Source organism: Erythrolamprus reginae, chromosome 3, assembly GCF_031021105.1.
Source record: "Erythrolamprus reginae isolate rEryReg1 chromosome 3, rEryReg1.hap1, whole genome shotgun sequence".
NCBI lineage: Eukaryota > Metazoa > Chordata > Lepidosauria > Squamata > Dipsadidae > Erythrolamprus > Erythrolamprus reginae.
Genome location: NC_091952.1, coordinates 147,668,163 through 147,685,152, shown reverse-complemented (window position 1 = coordinate 147,685,152; position 16,990 = coordinate 147,668,163). Strand labels below are relative to the sequence as shown.

The following is a 16,990-nucleotide window of genomic DNA, read 5'->3' as shown; positions in this document are numbered from 1 at the left end:
CTCTCCACTTTGCACTGTGAAACTCATGTGAAGAACTCAATTGGACAAATAGCTAGTCATATGGCATCTTTCTGAATAGCAATATATTGTAAATGCATAAATGTGAATGTTGTTGTTAGTTGCAAAGTCGTGCATGACTCCTCAGGACCCCATGGACAACTTTCCTTCAGGACTTCCTGTCCTCTACCATCCCCAGGAATCCATTTAAGATCACGTCTACTGCTTCAGTGACTCCATCCAGCCACCTCATTATCTATCATCCCTTTCTTTTTTTTGCCTTCAGTCTTTCCCAGCATTAGGCTCTTCTCCAGTGAATCCTTCCTTCTCATTAGGTGGACAAAGTATTTGAGTTTCATCTTCAGGATTTGGTCTTCCAAAAAGCAGTTGATCTCCTCTAGGACTGACTGGCTTGATTGCCTTGTCATCCGAGGGACTCACAGAAGTTTTCTCCAGCACCATAGTTCAAAGGCGTCAATTGTTTGGTACTCAGCCTTCCTTATGGTGCAACTTTCATACATTGCAACTGGAATTTGAATTGAATTGAATTTGAATACTACATCATATATCCACTCCCCTTCTCTCTCCATATTGAAATCACAGTCCCTGATTCTAGCAACTATTTCTGCAATCTTGACAAAACAAACAAACAAAACAAAAATAAAAAACATAGAGCCCTATTTTTCTGGGAGGAAGCTTTTCTCTATGTGACCACCAGGGGGCACTGATATTCTGTGCTTCCATTTGACTTGTGTCCTTTTTCTTTCAGATGTGCCTACAATGATGCTAGCAAACGAAGTACCGGTACCTGGAATGAATACTTAGGAGTAGTATTTGCACAGTTACACTTCTAGATTTCTACTTCTTTTATAGTTAGGTAGTTAAAATATACATCTGGTTATCTGTTTGTTCTATAACAAACAGGCCTTATTATGAAGTAACTTTCAGGCCAGGAAACATGTATGCAATAATAAAACATCACAGCAGAGGAAGACAGCAAAAATGCATTTCTGATTTCACAACCTTCCTTTTTTGCCGTCTGAAATTGGCTAAAGATTCTTGGATTATTATCTGATAATGGAGGGGGGAAAAGGAAAAGCTTCCATACAGTCCTTATCCACAATGTGGTGCTCCTAACTATAGAATGATCTAATGTCCAGATCTCCATTGTGCTAGGTGGCTGCAATGGTTTCTTTGGTCACTTTCACTCCTGGGACATCATACATGCTTTTGTGATATTCCTTTGACTTTCCTTGAGCAGAGCCTAATTCTGCTACAGAATTATTCTGCATGAGCCCGAAGAAGGCGTAACTGCTTAAGGCAGTGTTTCCCAACCTTGGCAAATTGAAGATATTTGGACTTCAACTCCCAGAATTCCCCAGCCAGCGGGCTTAGGTGTCAAGGGATTAAATTGAATGTGTCTGTTAAAGCAGCCTCCCTTTTTTTTCACCAGGCTTGGCAAGGGGCAAAGGGACTGTTTTAATGAACAGTCATGCAGTATTATGCTAATGTTAGGCTTCCAAGCATTTCTTCCACATTACTTTGGAATTGGGCATGGCTCTACTTTCCCTATCAAACTTTCCATATGAGATATGGAATAAAAAAAATACAAAGCAGAGAAATTATGAAGGAGACAGCAGCAAACAACTTAAAGGGGGAGACTAAAGTAATCACACTGAATGGTGAGAGACACCACCTTGTACAGTGATACCTCGTCTTACAAACCCCTCGTCATACAAACTTTTCAAGATACAAACTCGGGGTTTAAGATTTTTTTTGCCTCTTCTTCCATACTATTTTCACCTTACAAACCCAAGTCACCACCACTGGGATGCCCCACCTCTGGACTTCTGTTGCCTGCAAAGCGCCCATTTTTACGCTGCTGGGATTCCTCTGAGGCTCCCGTCCATAGGAAATACCACCTCCGGACTTCCGTGTTTTTGCGATGCTGCAGGGGAATCCCAGCAGCGCAAAAACAGGCGCTTTGCTGGCAACGGAAGTACGGAGGTGGGGTTTCCCAGCGAGGGGAGCCTCAGCAAAATCGCAGCATCACAAAAACACAGAAGTCTGGAGGTGGGGTTTCGAGGACTTCTGTGTTTTTGTGATGCTGCGATTTCGCTGAGGCTCTCCTCTCTGGGAAACCCCACCTCTGGACTTCTATTGCCAGTGAAGCACCCGTTTTTGCACTGCTGGGATTTCCCTGCACAAAAACACGGAAGCCCGGAGGTGGGGTTTCCCACCTCCGCCCTGAGTCTAAGGAGAAGGGCGGTGTAAAAAATTGAATAAATAAATAAATAAATAAAATTAAAACAAACTATTAGCATTTTCAAATGCAATCAATCACTCCCTCACCATACAAATAATAGCTATATAAATATTCAATATAAATAATAATGAACCTGTATAATGATCTTCCATGTCAATTGGAATTGCAGTCACTAAGCAATGCAGTCAATAAAGTGCAACTACTTTGTGCCGGAAAGCCCTGTACTCCCAGTTGTCATCATTAAGTTAATGTCCCAGTTGTTAAGCATGGCAACTTTCTGCTGTGGCTTCCCACAATCAAGGAAATTCTAAGGTCCAGACTCTACAGGATGGGGAGGGAGCAAAGGGGTGCTTGGGGATGCATGGGAAGGTGAGAGGAGATTTGTGAGGGCCTCAGAACCTCTTGGATTTTCAGCCCCAGAGCAGTGGTGGCTTTCACTTACCTTTGCTACCGGTTCAAGAATGGGAGCGTGCAGGAGCAGGCACGCACCATTTCTGCACATGCACAGAAGCTCTGTGATGATGTTTTGCTGGGTGGGTGGAGCCTCCCTCCGACGTTGCTACTGGTTCGTCCAAACTGAGCCGAACCGGTAAGAACCCACCACTGTCCAAGTCAAGAAGCTTCTGAAACTTCTCTACTTTGGAGTGAAAATCTAAAAATTATGCTTGGATTCTGGCACAGGGCATCTTCAGTCAGTCTTTAGACCCTGGGAGCTGGCTGAAAACATCCCATACCAAAATCCCAATTGGATTTCAGGATGGAGTTTTGTCATCCAGTCCCGAGAGATGAAAGGGAGGCCCCTCAACTCTGGGATCTGACTGAAAATACCCTTGGAGGCAACAGATCTGACTTTCCCTGCGGGCTTCCCCATTGACTTTCTACGGAAGCCAGCAGGGAAGATTACAAATGGTGATCACACAATCACAGGGCACTTGGTAACCAGTTGTAAGTGAAAATGAGTTGCCAAGTGCTTAGATCACATGACCACAAGGGCACTGCAACTTCCATAACTTCAGGAGCAGTTGCAAATCCCTTCATTCAGCACTGTTATAATTTCAAATGACTGTTGAATGAATGGTCACAGGTTAAGGACTAACTGTATTGGAAAGGAAATGTTTTTTTAAGTAAATCTCCACCCCATGTCAAATATACTACAAGCAACAATACATACTACTTAAAATGGAACAGTATTATTTAAATCTAAAACTAATAAATTACAAATTTTAAAATAGAGACACAAAGCCTGTAGCTTATATAACAGTGATGGCGAACCTATGGTAAGGGTGCCACAGGTGACACACGGAGCCATACCTGCTGGCACACAAGCCATTGCCCAAGTTCAGCTCCAATGTGCACGCGAGTGTCAGCCAGCTAATTTTTTGCTTGTACAGAAGCTCTGGGAGGGCATTTTTGGCTTCCAAAGAGCCTCCAGGGTGATGGGGGAGGCGTTTTTACCCTCCCTAGCTCCAGGGAAGCCTTTGGAACCTGGGGAGGGCAAAATATGAGCCTACTGGGCCCACCAGAAGTTGGATAACAGCCCATTTCTGGCTTCCAGAGAGCCTTCAGGGGATGGGGGAAACTGTTTTCACCCTCAGCAGGCATTGATTAATGGGTGTGAACACTCATGCATGCATGATAGCACCCACCCACGCTCTTTCAGTACCTGAGGGAAAAAAGGTTCGCCATCATATAATGTAATACTTTAAAGTGGTTAACAAAGTAGAATGAAACTCTAATATTCCTACTGAAACTCCTGAAGAGATAGGTGCTCTATAATATGTAATGTCTGGTAGATTGTACTATCCCCTTTTCCTTGCAAAAATGCTACTCACAGGTAGATGGGGATTGGTAGCTTGTTAGAGGAAACTCATTTTACTTTCACAATTCCAATTTTTGAGATCTTGAAGGAATGAGAGTAAGTAATGATTGCTATATTTAATACATAACCAGTATTCTATGACATTATGTGCCAGATTAACTTTTTCACTTGCCCCATCAACTCTTGCATTGGGTTTCTTGGAATCTCAAGATATTAGTAAGAATATCTCATGTCAGATACAGAATCATGAAATACAAAGTAATCTCTTTTACAATATTCAATGAGAGGAATGTTATTTCAGGCAGTTGCATACAGATTCTAAACCTAACTGAAATCAGGAGAATAAGTTAGTTGTACCAGGAAGTGCCGCTCACTGTATTAACAATAGGTTGAATTTCTTTAAATTAAAAATTCATGTTATGGAAGCCAAGAACTTATGGATTGCCAGAGGTTTAGTATGGTTATCAGATGGGGCTTGCAAAAATCATGATTGTCACTAAATAGCAACAAAGAGATAACAACAGTAGCATTAATCCAGATTTTGGCAGCCCAGAATTGTACCCCTGTTTGAAAGTACAACAGTACATCAGTGTTCTTAGGCTACCATTTTAGAGTCACTGTTACAGAACATATTGTTGACTAAGATCATGCACAAGTATAAATTCTGTCTTCATAAATTCAAGCAGATACCCTAAAACATACAGTATATCTGGAAATATATCTCAATTTTCGCCTTTCAGACCTCCAGAAAACTAAGTTAATCCAAAGGGTCTATTGATGTCACCCAATGGGGTTATTTTCATGACATTTATGATTTTAGTTCCTACTATGGACATGTTATTTAAATGACTGATTTTCTTGTAATTACTGTAAAATGCTGAAAGACTGGAAATTGCAGCTGCCATAAATAGGATCAATAAATAAAATATAATAGGAAATAAACATCTAAAGATGGAAAGGAAGGGAGAACAACTATCCTTTTTGTAAATACAAAATAACATCTTGGCAGTTCACAAAACAAATTTTATGTCAACGTTCAGTTATTAAGACATGTTTTCTAAATGATAACATATGTTTCAAGACTTCAGAATGTATAGCATTTGTTTTAAATACTAAAACTTAGTATGTTCAATACAGCTGTAGCTATCTAAAGCTGAAGCCTCACATTCTAAAGTTTTGAAACAAGCTTTTTCAGATCACAGTAGACAAAATATAAACAGTCACTAAAGGATAAAGTCTAAAATTGTTAAGGAGTGTGACTTGTATTCAATGAAATGGAATGTCCAGAAGAGCAAAATGTTGTTTAAAACATCTCTCATTACTAAAACCTTACAAAATAGGAAGATCAACGCACTTTTGTTTTTTAAGGGTAGTCAGAGATTGAGTTCAGATCACATTCTTATCCAAGGCCAAATTAGCCATGGCTTATTCAGTTGTGGATTTGTACAATATAGCTAATAATAAATTAGCTATGCAAACTGGGCATATACACAAATGCAAATCAAAATTTGATTGGCTTGGTCAGTATGACATGCACACATACACAATCAAAACCTTTATTTAGGAGAATAACAACTCAGAATACTTACCAAAATAAGTGCAGCAACTGAGCAGGTATAATACACTGAATCTCTCAAGAGGCTCCAAGGAGACAGTACAACTATCTGAGGAAAAAAAGCAAAAAGAAAATGAATTGGTGAGCACAAACTTTGTCCCAAAACAAATAGCAAGAAAGAGTTTTAGAATTATTTGGAAGTTTGGGGTTCTGTTTCCCACATACAATTATTCACTACTATAGCTGGATACTCATGGTTTGCTTCAAAACTATGTGATCAGGCTTGATAAATTGACAGTTAAAGCTTGAAAATCTATGTAGAATGTGTAACTCCATAGCATCAGTGTGTGTTAATATAAGGCAACTGGAAGTTGGAACAGAGTTCCGTTCAGGTGGGGAGGGGGAGTAGAATGTCTAACTCCTTAACATCAGAGTGTATTAATATAATACTGTATAAGATGATGATATGATGGTCATTTTGAAAAATTCTTTCTTAGCGAGCAGCTAGGAGCCAAGAGAATTGTACATGCCAAGTTTCATATTTGTAGGCTTTACAGTTCTGGAGATTTCGTGATGAGTGAGCGGTATTTGGCTTTTACAGTATATAGATGAGAGATCTGAAAATGTTACAGTTTTGAAACCCAAGGTTACTTCAAAGAAAAATACCTAGTTCCACACAATGAGAGTTAAGGTCTCTGTTCTGATTTGTGATTTAGCTTGAATTCAAAGTGAATCAAGGCAATTTAAGCCAGATATTTACTTTTCTGAAGCAGGTTCTGCCCTTCTCTTTCTTGATTCAAAACCTTCTCCAATGCTGTGAACCCCCAATGTTAAATTCCAGAGCATTGCTCCACTGCAAATGATGGCTCTACAACACACACACACACACTCATTCCCTCTCTCTCGCCCACACAACAAATGTGGCAGGGATTGACATTGGTTGTATAAAATATTGATGGAAAGGATACTGGTTTCCTTAAATGATAGCTCTATCTGAAATTTAAAGTAACCCTTTTAATTAGACAATGAGTGGCATGGTTGCAAGCTAATAGGCAAATAGGTTCTGGGGCTCTGACAAGATAGCCAAGCTAGAGAGACTGGGGAGAAGCATATCTTAGTACAGTGGTACCTCTACCTACAAACACCTCTACTTACAAACTTTTCTAGATAAGAACCGGGTGTTCAAGATTTTTTTTGCCTTTTCTCAAGAACCATTTTCCACTTACAAACCCTAGCCTCCGAAACTGTAACTGGAAAAAGTGAGGAGAAGCCTCTGTGGGACCTCTCTAGGAATCTCCTGGGAGGAAACAGGGCCTCCAACCTCCCTGTGGTTTCCCCAATCGCACACATTATTTGCTTTAACATTGATTCCTATGGGAAAAATTACTTCTTCTTACAAACTTTTCTACTTAAGAACCTGGTCACAGAACGAATTAAGTCCGTAAGTAGAGGTACATTGTATTTGCAGGACTTGCTCTTGGAATTCTGGTTCTTTTGCATTCAGACGCACAGAAACTTGTGTAATGAGGTGTGTATGACAGGTCTTGCTGACTGAGGCTAGTTAGTCACTTTGGCTTGGGAAATACGAGAATGACTGTTATGTAAAAGAAGGGGCATGAGAACAACAAGAGGAGGCACTGGCAGAGAAATGTTACCCCCTCCTTCCCTGAGCAAATGGGTCGGTCTGTTCCACCTTTCTTCAGGCTTGGAATAGACCCACCACCACAGTTATTCATTGCAGGCTGGGTTCTCTAGTTTGGAGGCTTGGGGGCTCAACTTTCAGGAGGGAAACACGTGCCTCGGAAAGGGATGGGTTTTTCTGAGAATCCTCACAGCAAGAAGAGAATTCTTTTTTCTTTTTTCCTGAAACCATGTTCCAGAAGTGGGAACAAGTCAGGGCAGACTATCCCATACCAAGTATGTGTCAAACTATTTCTGAATCTGACCTTGGATGTGGACCAAGAGATCACTTATGAACATGTATGAACATTTATGGGGGGTGGGCAGGGAAGGATTACGCCAGCAATCAGAAAGAGATTTATGATAATTAGTAACCGATTTATTATTGCTGCTGGAACCTTGGTTTTAGTGAAAACTGAAAATTGACCCCAGTAGACTCCTGTGCTTTTCCTTCTTTGATGCTAGAAAAGATTAACATTTTTCCTCTAAGAAACTAAGATATATATGTTTAAGCATTGAGATGACAAAATCAGATGGCACCTGAAATAATTTCATTTTTGAATGCTGAATGATATAGATTCACACCAGCTCAAAAACACAATATACAAAGAAATTATGTGCCTCCAATTCACTCCTTATTATGCTAATAAATGTTTTGATTCATCATAAAAGCAAGCTTTCCAAAATATGAATACCGCTGATTTGCAATCTGAAGGGATTTGATTCATTATATCAATACAGGTCTCTTATTGGTCCATTGCTGTCTCATTTTGCCATTGTATTAAGATGAGGCTTAAGTTATTGTCATCAAATTCCAAATCACTCTGTGGGCTGCAATAGTAGAATGTTTCAAGTCAGTTTGGTGAGCCTCAGTGGTGCAGGAGTTAGAGTGCAGTATTGCAAGCTACTTCTGCTGATCCCCCACTGCCAGCAGTTTGGCAGATCGAATTTCAGTAGACTCAAACCTGACTCATCCTTCCATCCTTCCAAGGTTGGTAAAATGAGGACCCAGATTGTTGAGGGCAATATGCTTACTCTCTGTAAACTGCTTGGAGAGGGCTGTAAACAGGGGTGGACTACTGCCCGGACGGGGAGGAGGGGGACACGCAGTGGGATAGCGAAAATGGAGCTCCACCCCAAACCCCCCAATTTGCACTGAAAGATGTTGAAAGAAAATGCAGGGCGTCCTGTATAAGCCATGCCCACAGTGTGGTAATAAAAATTTTGGTAGCCCGTCACTGGCTGTTAAACACTGTTAAACACTAAATGCTAAATAATATATTTCACACTAACTATAGAATTCCAATTCCATTCAACAAGATATTCTTTTATGTTTATTTAGTGGCATGATCAAGACTATATTATTTGTTATTTAAAATAGCCCTGCATTATTCACAACATCTAGTGCATTGAGTACATCATATGCTGCAAACTTTTTCAGAGAGTACGGTATTCTGTACCAAAACATCCACACCCAAAATCATTTTACAGGGCAGCAAGTTCATGTAAACAATCATGATAAAAAAAGATCAAAGACTGAATCCATTTGAATTTCTTGCAGTTGGTAAAATGCAGAAACTGGAGAAGAGAAGCAGCATTTGAATTATCATTACTCAAAGAATATTTGGCACAAATAAATTGGGCAGAACTCCCACCTCACTATCCAGGATGTATCCTAACTAACTAATCATACAACTATGCATCTGGCCATCTATAAGATTTCTTTCTTATATGACAGTTTAGTTTAATAAAGTTTATATGACCCATAATCTTCAGATTAAAATCAGGGAGGAGATTCTGTTGGGCGAACCTGCTGTAGCTGTGGCTCCTTCACTGACTATTTCTATGTTGCTAAATATTACATTTCTTTTACATAAAATTAGTACTTCATTTGCAAGACCTGGAATGGTTAAGTGCTTTGCAAGAGTTAGTGCTCTTTAGTGCTAACAATACATTATGGATCATATAACAGATAAAATTGCTATTGGGAATAATGTGAGGGCTCTTCCTTGATCCTAACCACAGCACAAACAAGCCCTGATGCCATGTCATCCTCTCATACCTAGTTTACATCTAAGGCAACTCACATAATCTTTAACTACTCTTGTTTCAACACAGTATTTCTATGATACTGATAATAATTTTTTTTCCTGATAATAGAATTGCTGATCTGTTCAGGAGATGCTATGGGAATGGGATGGTAACTGTCTAATTTCTACTGGCCATTTTTGTTCTGTCACTTTAACACTGCCATTCTTTTGTACTCAATAAGAGTCTGCTTGCTAACCATTACCTATTTCCATTTCATCCCAAAAGGCCCTCCTTACCTTCTACCTCTCAGCAGGCTATTTTCAAACAGAGGTATAGTGTATTCAATCTTTGTTCAAAAATAGTCCAGCTGACAGCAATAACACTGCAGAGCTCTCTTCCCCTTTAGCCTTGTACCTCCATGTTGATTATCTGTCAGCTGGGCATAAACAGATCTTAATTACCTTGTTTCACCTTTAGAAAAATATAGGTATACTCCAAAGGTTCAGGGGAGCCCAAAGAGTAGGATAAAAAATAAATATGGAGACTGTGATCATATGATACAAAGACTTTAGGGATATGAAAATACTGAGATGAAACAAGGTTTCCAGTTACCAAAATAAGCATTTGGAAAGCTTCAGATAGATTATTCATTCCAAAGTATTTGTTTATAGGACTCAAATGACTCAAGTAATAACCAAACAGAAGATGCCAAAAGATAGGAGGTGTTTAAAAAGTGCTTTATCTAAAGTCAGGTATGAAATTGGTACGTGATTATTACAAAATTATTCTTATGTAATTGCTGTGATGATGCAAAAGGCAGAGTGTTGTATAAATTATCTTTCTTGAAGGGTCTGATTGGGATTAGTTTTGTTTCAAATGACATTTACATTACCACCTAATGCCATTTATAATAGTTTCCTACACAAAAAAGCAATATATCTCTCCCACAAGGTGCAGCTTTATCAGCAGCAAAGGGGGGAAACTAAGTGTGAAAAGAGATATAAAATGTAAAGAAAATTCCACTGAGAAATTCCTGGATTTTCAGAATTTAACTGAAACACCCCCCCCCCCTCACATCTATCCATCCCCATGCTTCATTCAGGCTTCAAATCCTTTTTATCTTTTAAAATACTACATGTGTTATTCCATAATACTTACAATTTTTTACAAGAGTTGGTGCTATCAGGAAAACTAACTCATCAACTTTTGCTACATATTTGCTGGACTAGCTTTTTCTTTTTTAAAAAATAGGAGTTTGGTTTTAAAGAAGGTATATTACAAGGAGACATCTACCAAATACATCTAGAATAAATTCCTAAATTTCTTTCTTCCTTTTGTTTTCCAGGAGGGAAGAAAAGCCTTCCATTTTAGTGGGCTTCATGTGATGAGGAAACAAACAGCTTTTGTCTGTCTAGGGCAGTGATGGCAAACCTATGGCACAGGTGCCATAGGTGGCACGTGGAGCCATATCTGCTGGCACGCGAGCCGTTGCCCTAGTTCAGCTCCAGCGTGCAGGCCAGCTGATTCCTGGCTCACACAGAGGCTCTGGGAGGCTGTTTTTCGCTTCCAGAGAGCCTCCGGGGGGATAGCGGAGGGTGTTTTTACCCTCCCTGGCTCCAGGGAAGCTTTTGGAGCCTGGGAAGGGCGAAACACGAGCCTACTGGGCCCATCAGAAGTTGGGAAACAGGCCATTTCTGGCCTCCAGAGGGCCTCCGGGAGGCAGGGGTAGCTGTTTTCACCCTCTCCAAGCACTGAATTATGGGTATGGGCACTCGCGCATGTACAGTAGCGCACACACACGCTCTTTCAGCACTCAAGGAAAAAAAGGTTCGGCCTTACTGGTCTAGGGTTTAAGGTGTGATTTTATTGTATAAGAATTCCCTTGGGCCTATAATGTATCATAATAGAATAAAATTCTAGATCAACTTCACCTAGAACTGAGGGTTTTTAAAAAAGAAATTCTTATTGATGTTGAGGGGGTTATTCATCTGCTCTAACAAATATTCAGATGCCTCATTTTGTTAGGACAAATGGAACTGCTATACAAATAGGGAAAAAAAGGAATATTAATACCTTTTCTCCTGAATTTAATTCCCTTCCCTGTATTAATCATTAACTAGACAGATAGTACTGTAATAGCCACTAAATATGGCATAATGCTTCATGCTTCACTAATCTCCTGACCAAATTACTATAATGCATTATATATGGGTTTAGTTTCAAAAGTCAATTGAAAATATGATTGTCAGAATTTTACTTTTTGGAGTCAGATAGAATTAACTTCCAACCACAATTCAAGAAACTGGAAATTATCCCTAATGGTATTCAAATACTTACAGAAGCATCTTTCTCTATGGCAAAGAGCCACAACTGGAACCCACACTGCATTTTGGACAGCAACACTTTAGAAAATGTCCAGAGACACTTTACTACAAGAGCCTTCCACTCCTCCCTCGCAACAGAATACCCTAACCACTAGACTAACAATCCTAGGTTTAAAAAGCTTAGAACTATGTCGGCTTAAACACAACGTAAGCATAGCCCATAAAACCATCTGCTACAACGTCCTTCCTGTCAATGACTACTTCAGCTTCAACCACAACAATACACGAGCACACAACAGATACAAACTTAAAGTAAACTGCTCCAGACTTGACCGTAGGAAATACGGCTTTAGTAACCGAGTAGTTAATGCATGGAACTCATTACCTGACTATGTAGTATCATCACCTAATCCCCAAAACTTTACCCTTAGACTATGCACTGTTGATCTCACCCAATTCCTAAGAGGTCAGTAAGGGGCGTGCATAAGTGCACCAGTGTGCCTTCCCTCCCGTGTCCCAATGTCTCTCTCTCTCACACTAGTATCATATAACATTGTTAAATCTTTGTACACCACCAATACGTACTTGACAAAAATAAATAAATAATAAATAAATAAAATAAATAAAAACTATTTTGGACTATAAGATAGAGAGCTTGAATATACATTTGCATATTTACTTAGTTATTTATTAAGCTATTTATATGGCCGCTGCCACTCTGAGTGGCTGCATTAAAATTCCTAAACAATAATAATCTCAAATAAGTTTTAAAAAAAGAATTAAAACAAGGGTCAATATATGAGAAACTCAAATAGATTCTTCCACCTACTGCCGCACAAATCCATCTACTGCCACACGAATCGCAGCGGCTGATAAGGTCCCACAGAGTTGGCCTTCTCCGGGTCCCATCGACTAAACAATGTCATCTGGCGGGCCCCAGGGGAAGAGCCTTCTCTGTGGCGGCCCCGGCCCTCTGGAACCAACTCCCCCCAGAGATCAGAACTACCCCCACCCTCCTTGTCTTTCATAAATTGCTCAAGACCCATCTATATCGCCAGGCATGGGGGAATTGAGACATCTCCCCTGGGCTTATATAGTTTATCTATGGTATGCTTGTGTTGTATGATTTTTAAATGACGGGTTTTTAGATAATTCTTTAATATTAGATTTGTTGCATTGTATACTGTTGTTGTTACTGTTGTGAGCTGCCCCGAGTCTGCGGAGAGTGGCGGCATACAAATCTAATTAATAATAATAATAATAATAATAATAATAATAATAATAATCCTCATCATCATCATCATCATCTGGCAAGTCCATAGTCAAAAAAGCTGGAGTTTACTTAACATCCTAAGCAAATGCCTCAGAAAAAACCAAGGTCTTCAGCATATTACAGAAAGTCAACAGAAGTTGGAGCCATTTAGTATTTCTTCTAGCATGACTATATCTATAGCTAAGTTCAAGAAAGAGTCATCTTGTAAAAGAGTCCAGAGGTCTGGCATTTCTTTAGGCGATGCTTAAAAGTTTAGATTACATTGATTCATTTAAAAAATTATAGTGATCTCTTATTGTACTTAAAAGAAACTTGCTATAGCACTCCAATAGGAATTCCTGCGTTCCTTGATACTTGAAAAGAGACTGAATGGAATTCAGTAAGGTTTTTGCCTTAGGCTAAATCTTGTAGCATTTTCTTTTTTTTTTTTTTTTGTTAAATATTTTTATTTTATTTTATATGACTTACAAACATTTAGACATCAAACAATACAACATTAAACATTTACACTTAATATATTTACAAGATTTATTTTTTAACAATTCTATTTACTATACCTTTTTCTTGATTTCCACCCAGTTGTAAATTTTTCCCCACACTTTGTAATAGTCCTTATTTTGTTGGTTTTGAATTTCGTATGTTAATTTGCTAAATTTGGCGCAGTCTAATATTTTTTTAATTACCGTTTCTTTGTTTGGAATCTTATCTTGTTTCCAGACTTGTGCATATGCTAATCTTGCAGCAGTAAGTAAGTGATTTATTAAGTAGTAATTTTCTTTGCTATGTTTGCCTCTAATTATGCCTAATAAATACATTTCCGGTTTTATTTCAATTTTATAGCCCAATTTTATTTCAATTTTATAGCATTTTCATTCTCCAAAAATAAATTTTATGGAAATTCTCTTCATATTCTCTGAACTAATTATTTCAGCAATGAATAAGGAAAAAAAGTTGTTTACTTATATTAGCATATATTGATCTAAAGATAAGCAAATTTATGGATAATTTACTTCTGATAACTATATGGATATATTAGCATAGTTTTAATGGCAGCATTGTGGAAATGATTTGCCACCTTCAAAAATGCCCTTACAATTGGTGAATACTGTGGTTCCAGGAATGTGTGGTATTTTAAGTTTCACTTTCAAATAATTGTGAAAATAAAATCCTTAAACTAAAGTATTCCTGAAACTTGGGAATCTACTTCCGTAAATGATACCTTTACTGTATATAAAGCCTTTTGCATCTTCCAAAAGTGAGATTTAGATAGTGGTTCTGGCTAGAGAGATCAGGGACAAGTGATTTTTAAACACATTCTCACTCTGTATAGGTTAAAAGACATTTTAGAAATGTTTTTGAATTACCTTACCTGTCCTGCAAACAGGCCACAAACCCCAATTATGCACAAGATATTGAATACTGCAGAGCCAACAATGGTTCCAACACCTACATCTCCTTTTGTGATAAACACACCTGGGGATGAGGGATAATTTCAATATGTTATCAAAAGGCAGACAAGATTTATGATCATGAATTAGAACTATGCAGAGTTGAACTACAGAAAAAAAATTACATGATCTTTAATTTCTTATTAAGGCAGAGAACATATGCAGAATTACAAATGCAGCCAGATGTGGGTTTTGCAAGGTAAAATAAAGTGAATTACAACAACATTTATGCAAATATTTCTCAACATTTATTCAAAACCCAGAGAGCCCTAAGTAACCAACATATGTCTCGAAGAAAGAAGGTGAAATAAGCTTCCATGTGTATTTTTTAACCAGGCAGATGAGACAAAGTTAGGGGGAATAAATCCTGTTCCCAGCTATTAAAATGTGACTTTCCTCATATCCAGCCTACAGGTAATCCTCAGTTTATGACTACAATTGGGACTGGAATTTCTGTCATTAAGTTGTTGCAATTGTAAAATGAGTCATCATATGTTTGGACCTGATTTTACAACCATTTTTACAGCAGTTGTTAAATGAATCAGGTAACTGTTAAGCCAATCCACTTCACGAATTGACATAGCTTGTTGGACACTGGCTGGGAAGGTCACAAACTGTGATGACTACGGGAAGCTGCAACTGTTCATAAATGCAAGCAATTGTGATTACGTGACTGGGGGGGGGGTGTTGGTATGTTGGTATGATTTATAAGGATAGGTCATAAATCACTTTTTCCCCAGGCAGGCTGCTGTAACTTTGAACTGTCATGAAACGAAAGGATTATATGTATCACATTTTCCTCTTGAATATAATAATATGTAAAGGACTTCTCAGATTTGGGTGGCACTGGAAATATATTCAGGAAAGGCTGCATATATGATTGCTTGAAAGGGGTAAATGAAATTATTCTGGGTTTTTTTTCCCCATATAAAGCATAATACAGCATCAGAGGTGTAAAGTCTCACGTTTTTTAAACTGCACTTTTGATTGACATGAATGGGAAGCTTTGGCAATAGACCTAAGAATGCAGGACAGGTTGTTCTAACTGCATACTTCACTACAGCAACCACCCCTGCCAAAGTGCGCTGCTCCCTGCCTGGCAGGAGACCTGGCACGGAGTCCTGTGCAAACATTCCATAAAAACAGCCCTGCCTGTTGCTTTGGCTTCTCCTTCATTGTGACCACACAGAAGATGCTCCAGTCAAATCTACCATGAGAAAGACTAGAAGAGCTGAGACCCCCCTCACCTGATCCATCCTTCCTGAAATCAGATGCTGGAATCTAAGAGTTCCCTCTTTCGGAACACTGCTGGTGATGGACAGCAGTACCATATTTTCTCTCTATTCTTGCTTAGCAGCAACCAAACAATCTGGCCTTCACATCTGTCATATATTCAGATGACTCGTATTAAAAATACTTATGCTGTTCTCATTCAACTGCCATTTCAAAGCAGTTCATTTACCTCCAATAAAATAAAATATTTGCAGCATTCTAAGCCAGTTCATGTTCAACCTCTCTTGCGTTTCAGGCATCCCACTTGTAAATGCCAAGTACATAATTGTTAAGTCCTCGCAATTACAACTGCTTTCATGAGCTGGTTTACCCCATTTCAAATGCCACACATCAAAGTAATGATCAGTTGACTGATAAACTGTTCTTCCCATCCTTTTTAATGTAACCTAACAGCAGAGTTAGGGAGTATGCATTAATTCATGCCCTTTGTTTTGGCATTTTGGCGGTTGTTTCAAATATATACTTTCCCTAGTTAATAGACTTCTGCTAATAACCATACATAGATTTTACAGAGTCTGAATGTTGTTGGTATTATGCAAGATCAGCCTTCACTGGGACCGGACAATCATTCTGACACTTTTTCTGCCATATAAAAGTTTTTTCTTCCATAAACATTAGATATGGTAATTTCAGAGATACAGTGATCCCTCGATTTTCACGGGTTCAAACTTCACGAAACGCTATACCACGGTTTTTCAAAAAATATTAATTAAAAAATACTCTGCGTTTTTTTCCCTATACCACGGTTTTTCCCACCCGATGACGTCATACGTCATCACCAAGAGTCACTTCTCTCTCTCTTTCTCTTTCTTTCCTGTCATTCTCTGCTTCAATCATGTTCTCATTTCTCTTTTTTCTCCCTTTTTCTATCATTTTTCTCTCTCTCTCTACCTTCCACTCTCCCCCCTCTTGCTCTCTCTCTCTTTCTCCCTCCCCCTCTCTGTGAGAACGCCTGTCCCCACCTCTCCTGCAGCCCCCTCGCTGATAGCTGGGATGAAAGTGCTCTCAGCTAAGGGACTGTGAGAGGGGCGAGGCAGGCATTCTCAAAGCGCTCAGAGCGGCTACCGGCCGAATGAGGAGGATGAGAAGCCGTAGCCGCCAGCGCTGCTGCAGGAGGACCCATGTCCGAAGAAAGCCGGTGAGAGGGGTGGATCAGGCGGGTGGGCGGTAGCGTCGAGGGGGCCGGAGGTGCTGGGGGGGGCGGGGGCAGCCGACATTCAAAGCAATCTTTGCCGGCCTCTGCACTTTCGTCGCTCCCTGCCCTAATTTCAAGCCCGGCTCCTTGCGCTGCCTTGAAAAAGGGT

At 39.3% G+C, this 16,990-nt stretch overlaps 1 protein-coding gene across 2 annotated transcripts in view; it reads right to left on the bottom strand.

The window, feature by feature from the left end:
* Positions 1–16,990, bottom strand: part of SLC24A3 (solute carrier family 24 member 3) — a 217,894-nt gene that overhangs the window by 44,929 nt on the left and 155,975 nt on the right. For both annotated transcript variants that reach the window (XM_070746994.1, XM_070746993.1), the window contains exons 6-7: positions 14,315–14,418; positions 5,672–5,746 (exon numbers count right to left, since the gene is read on the bottom strand). In XM_070746994.1, coding sequence (XP_070603095.1) covers positions 5,672–5,746; positions 14,315–14,418 — 179 coding nt within the window. The remainder of the gene's footprint in view (positions 1–5,671; positions 5,747–14,314; positions 14,419–16,990) is intronic.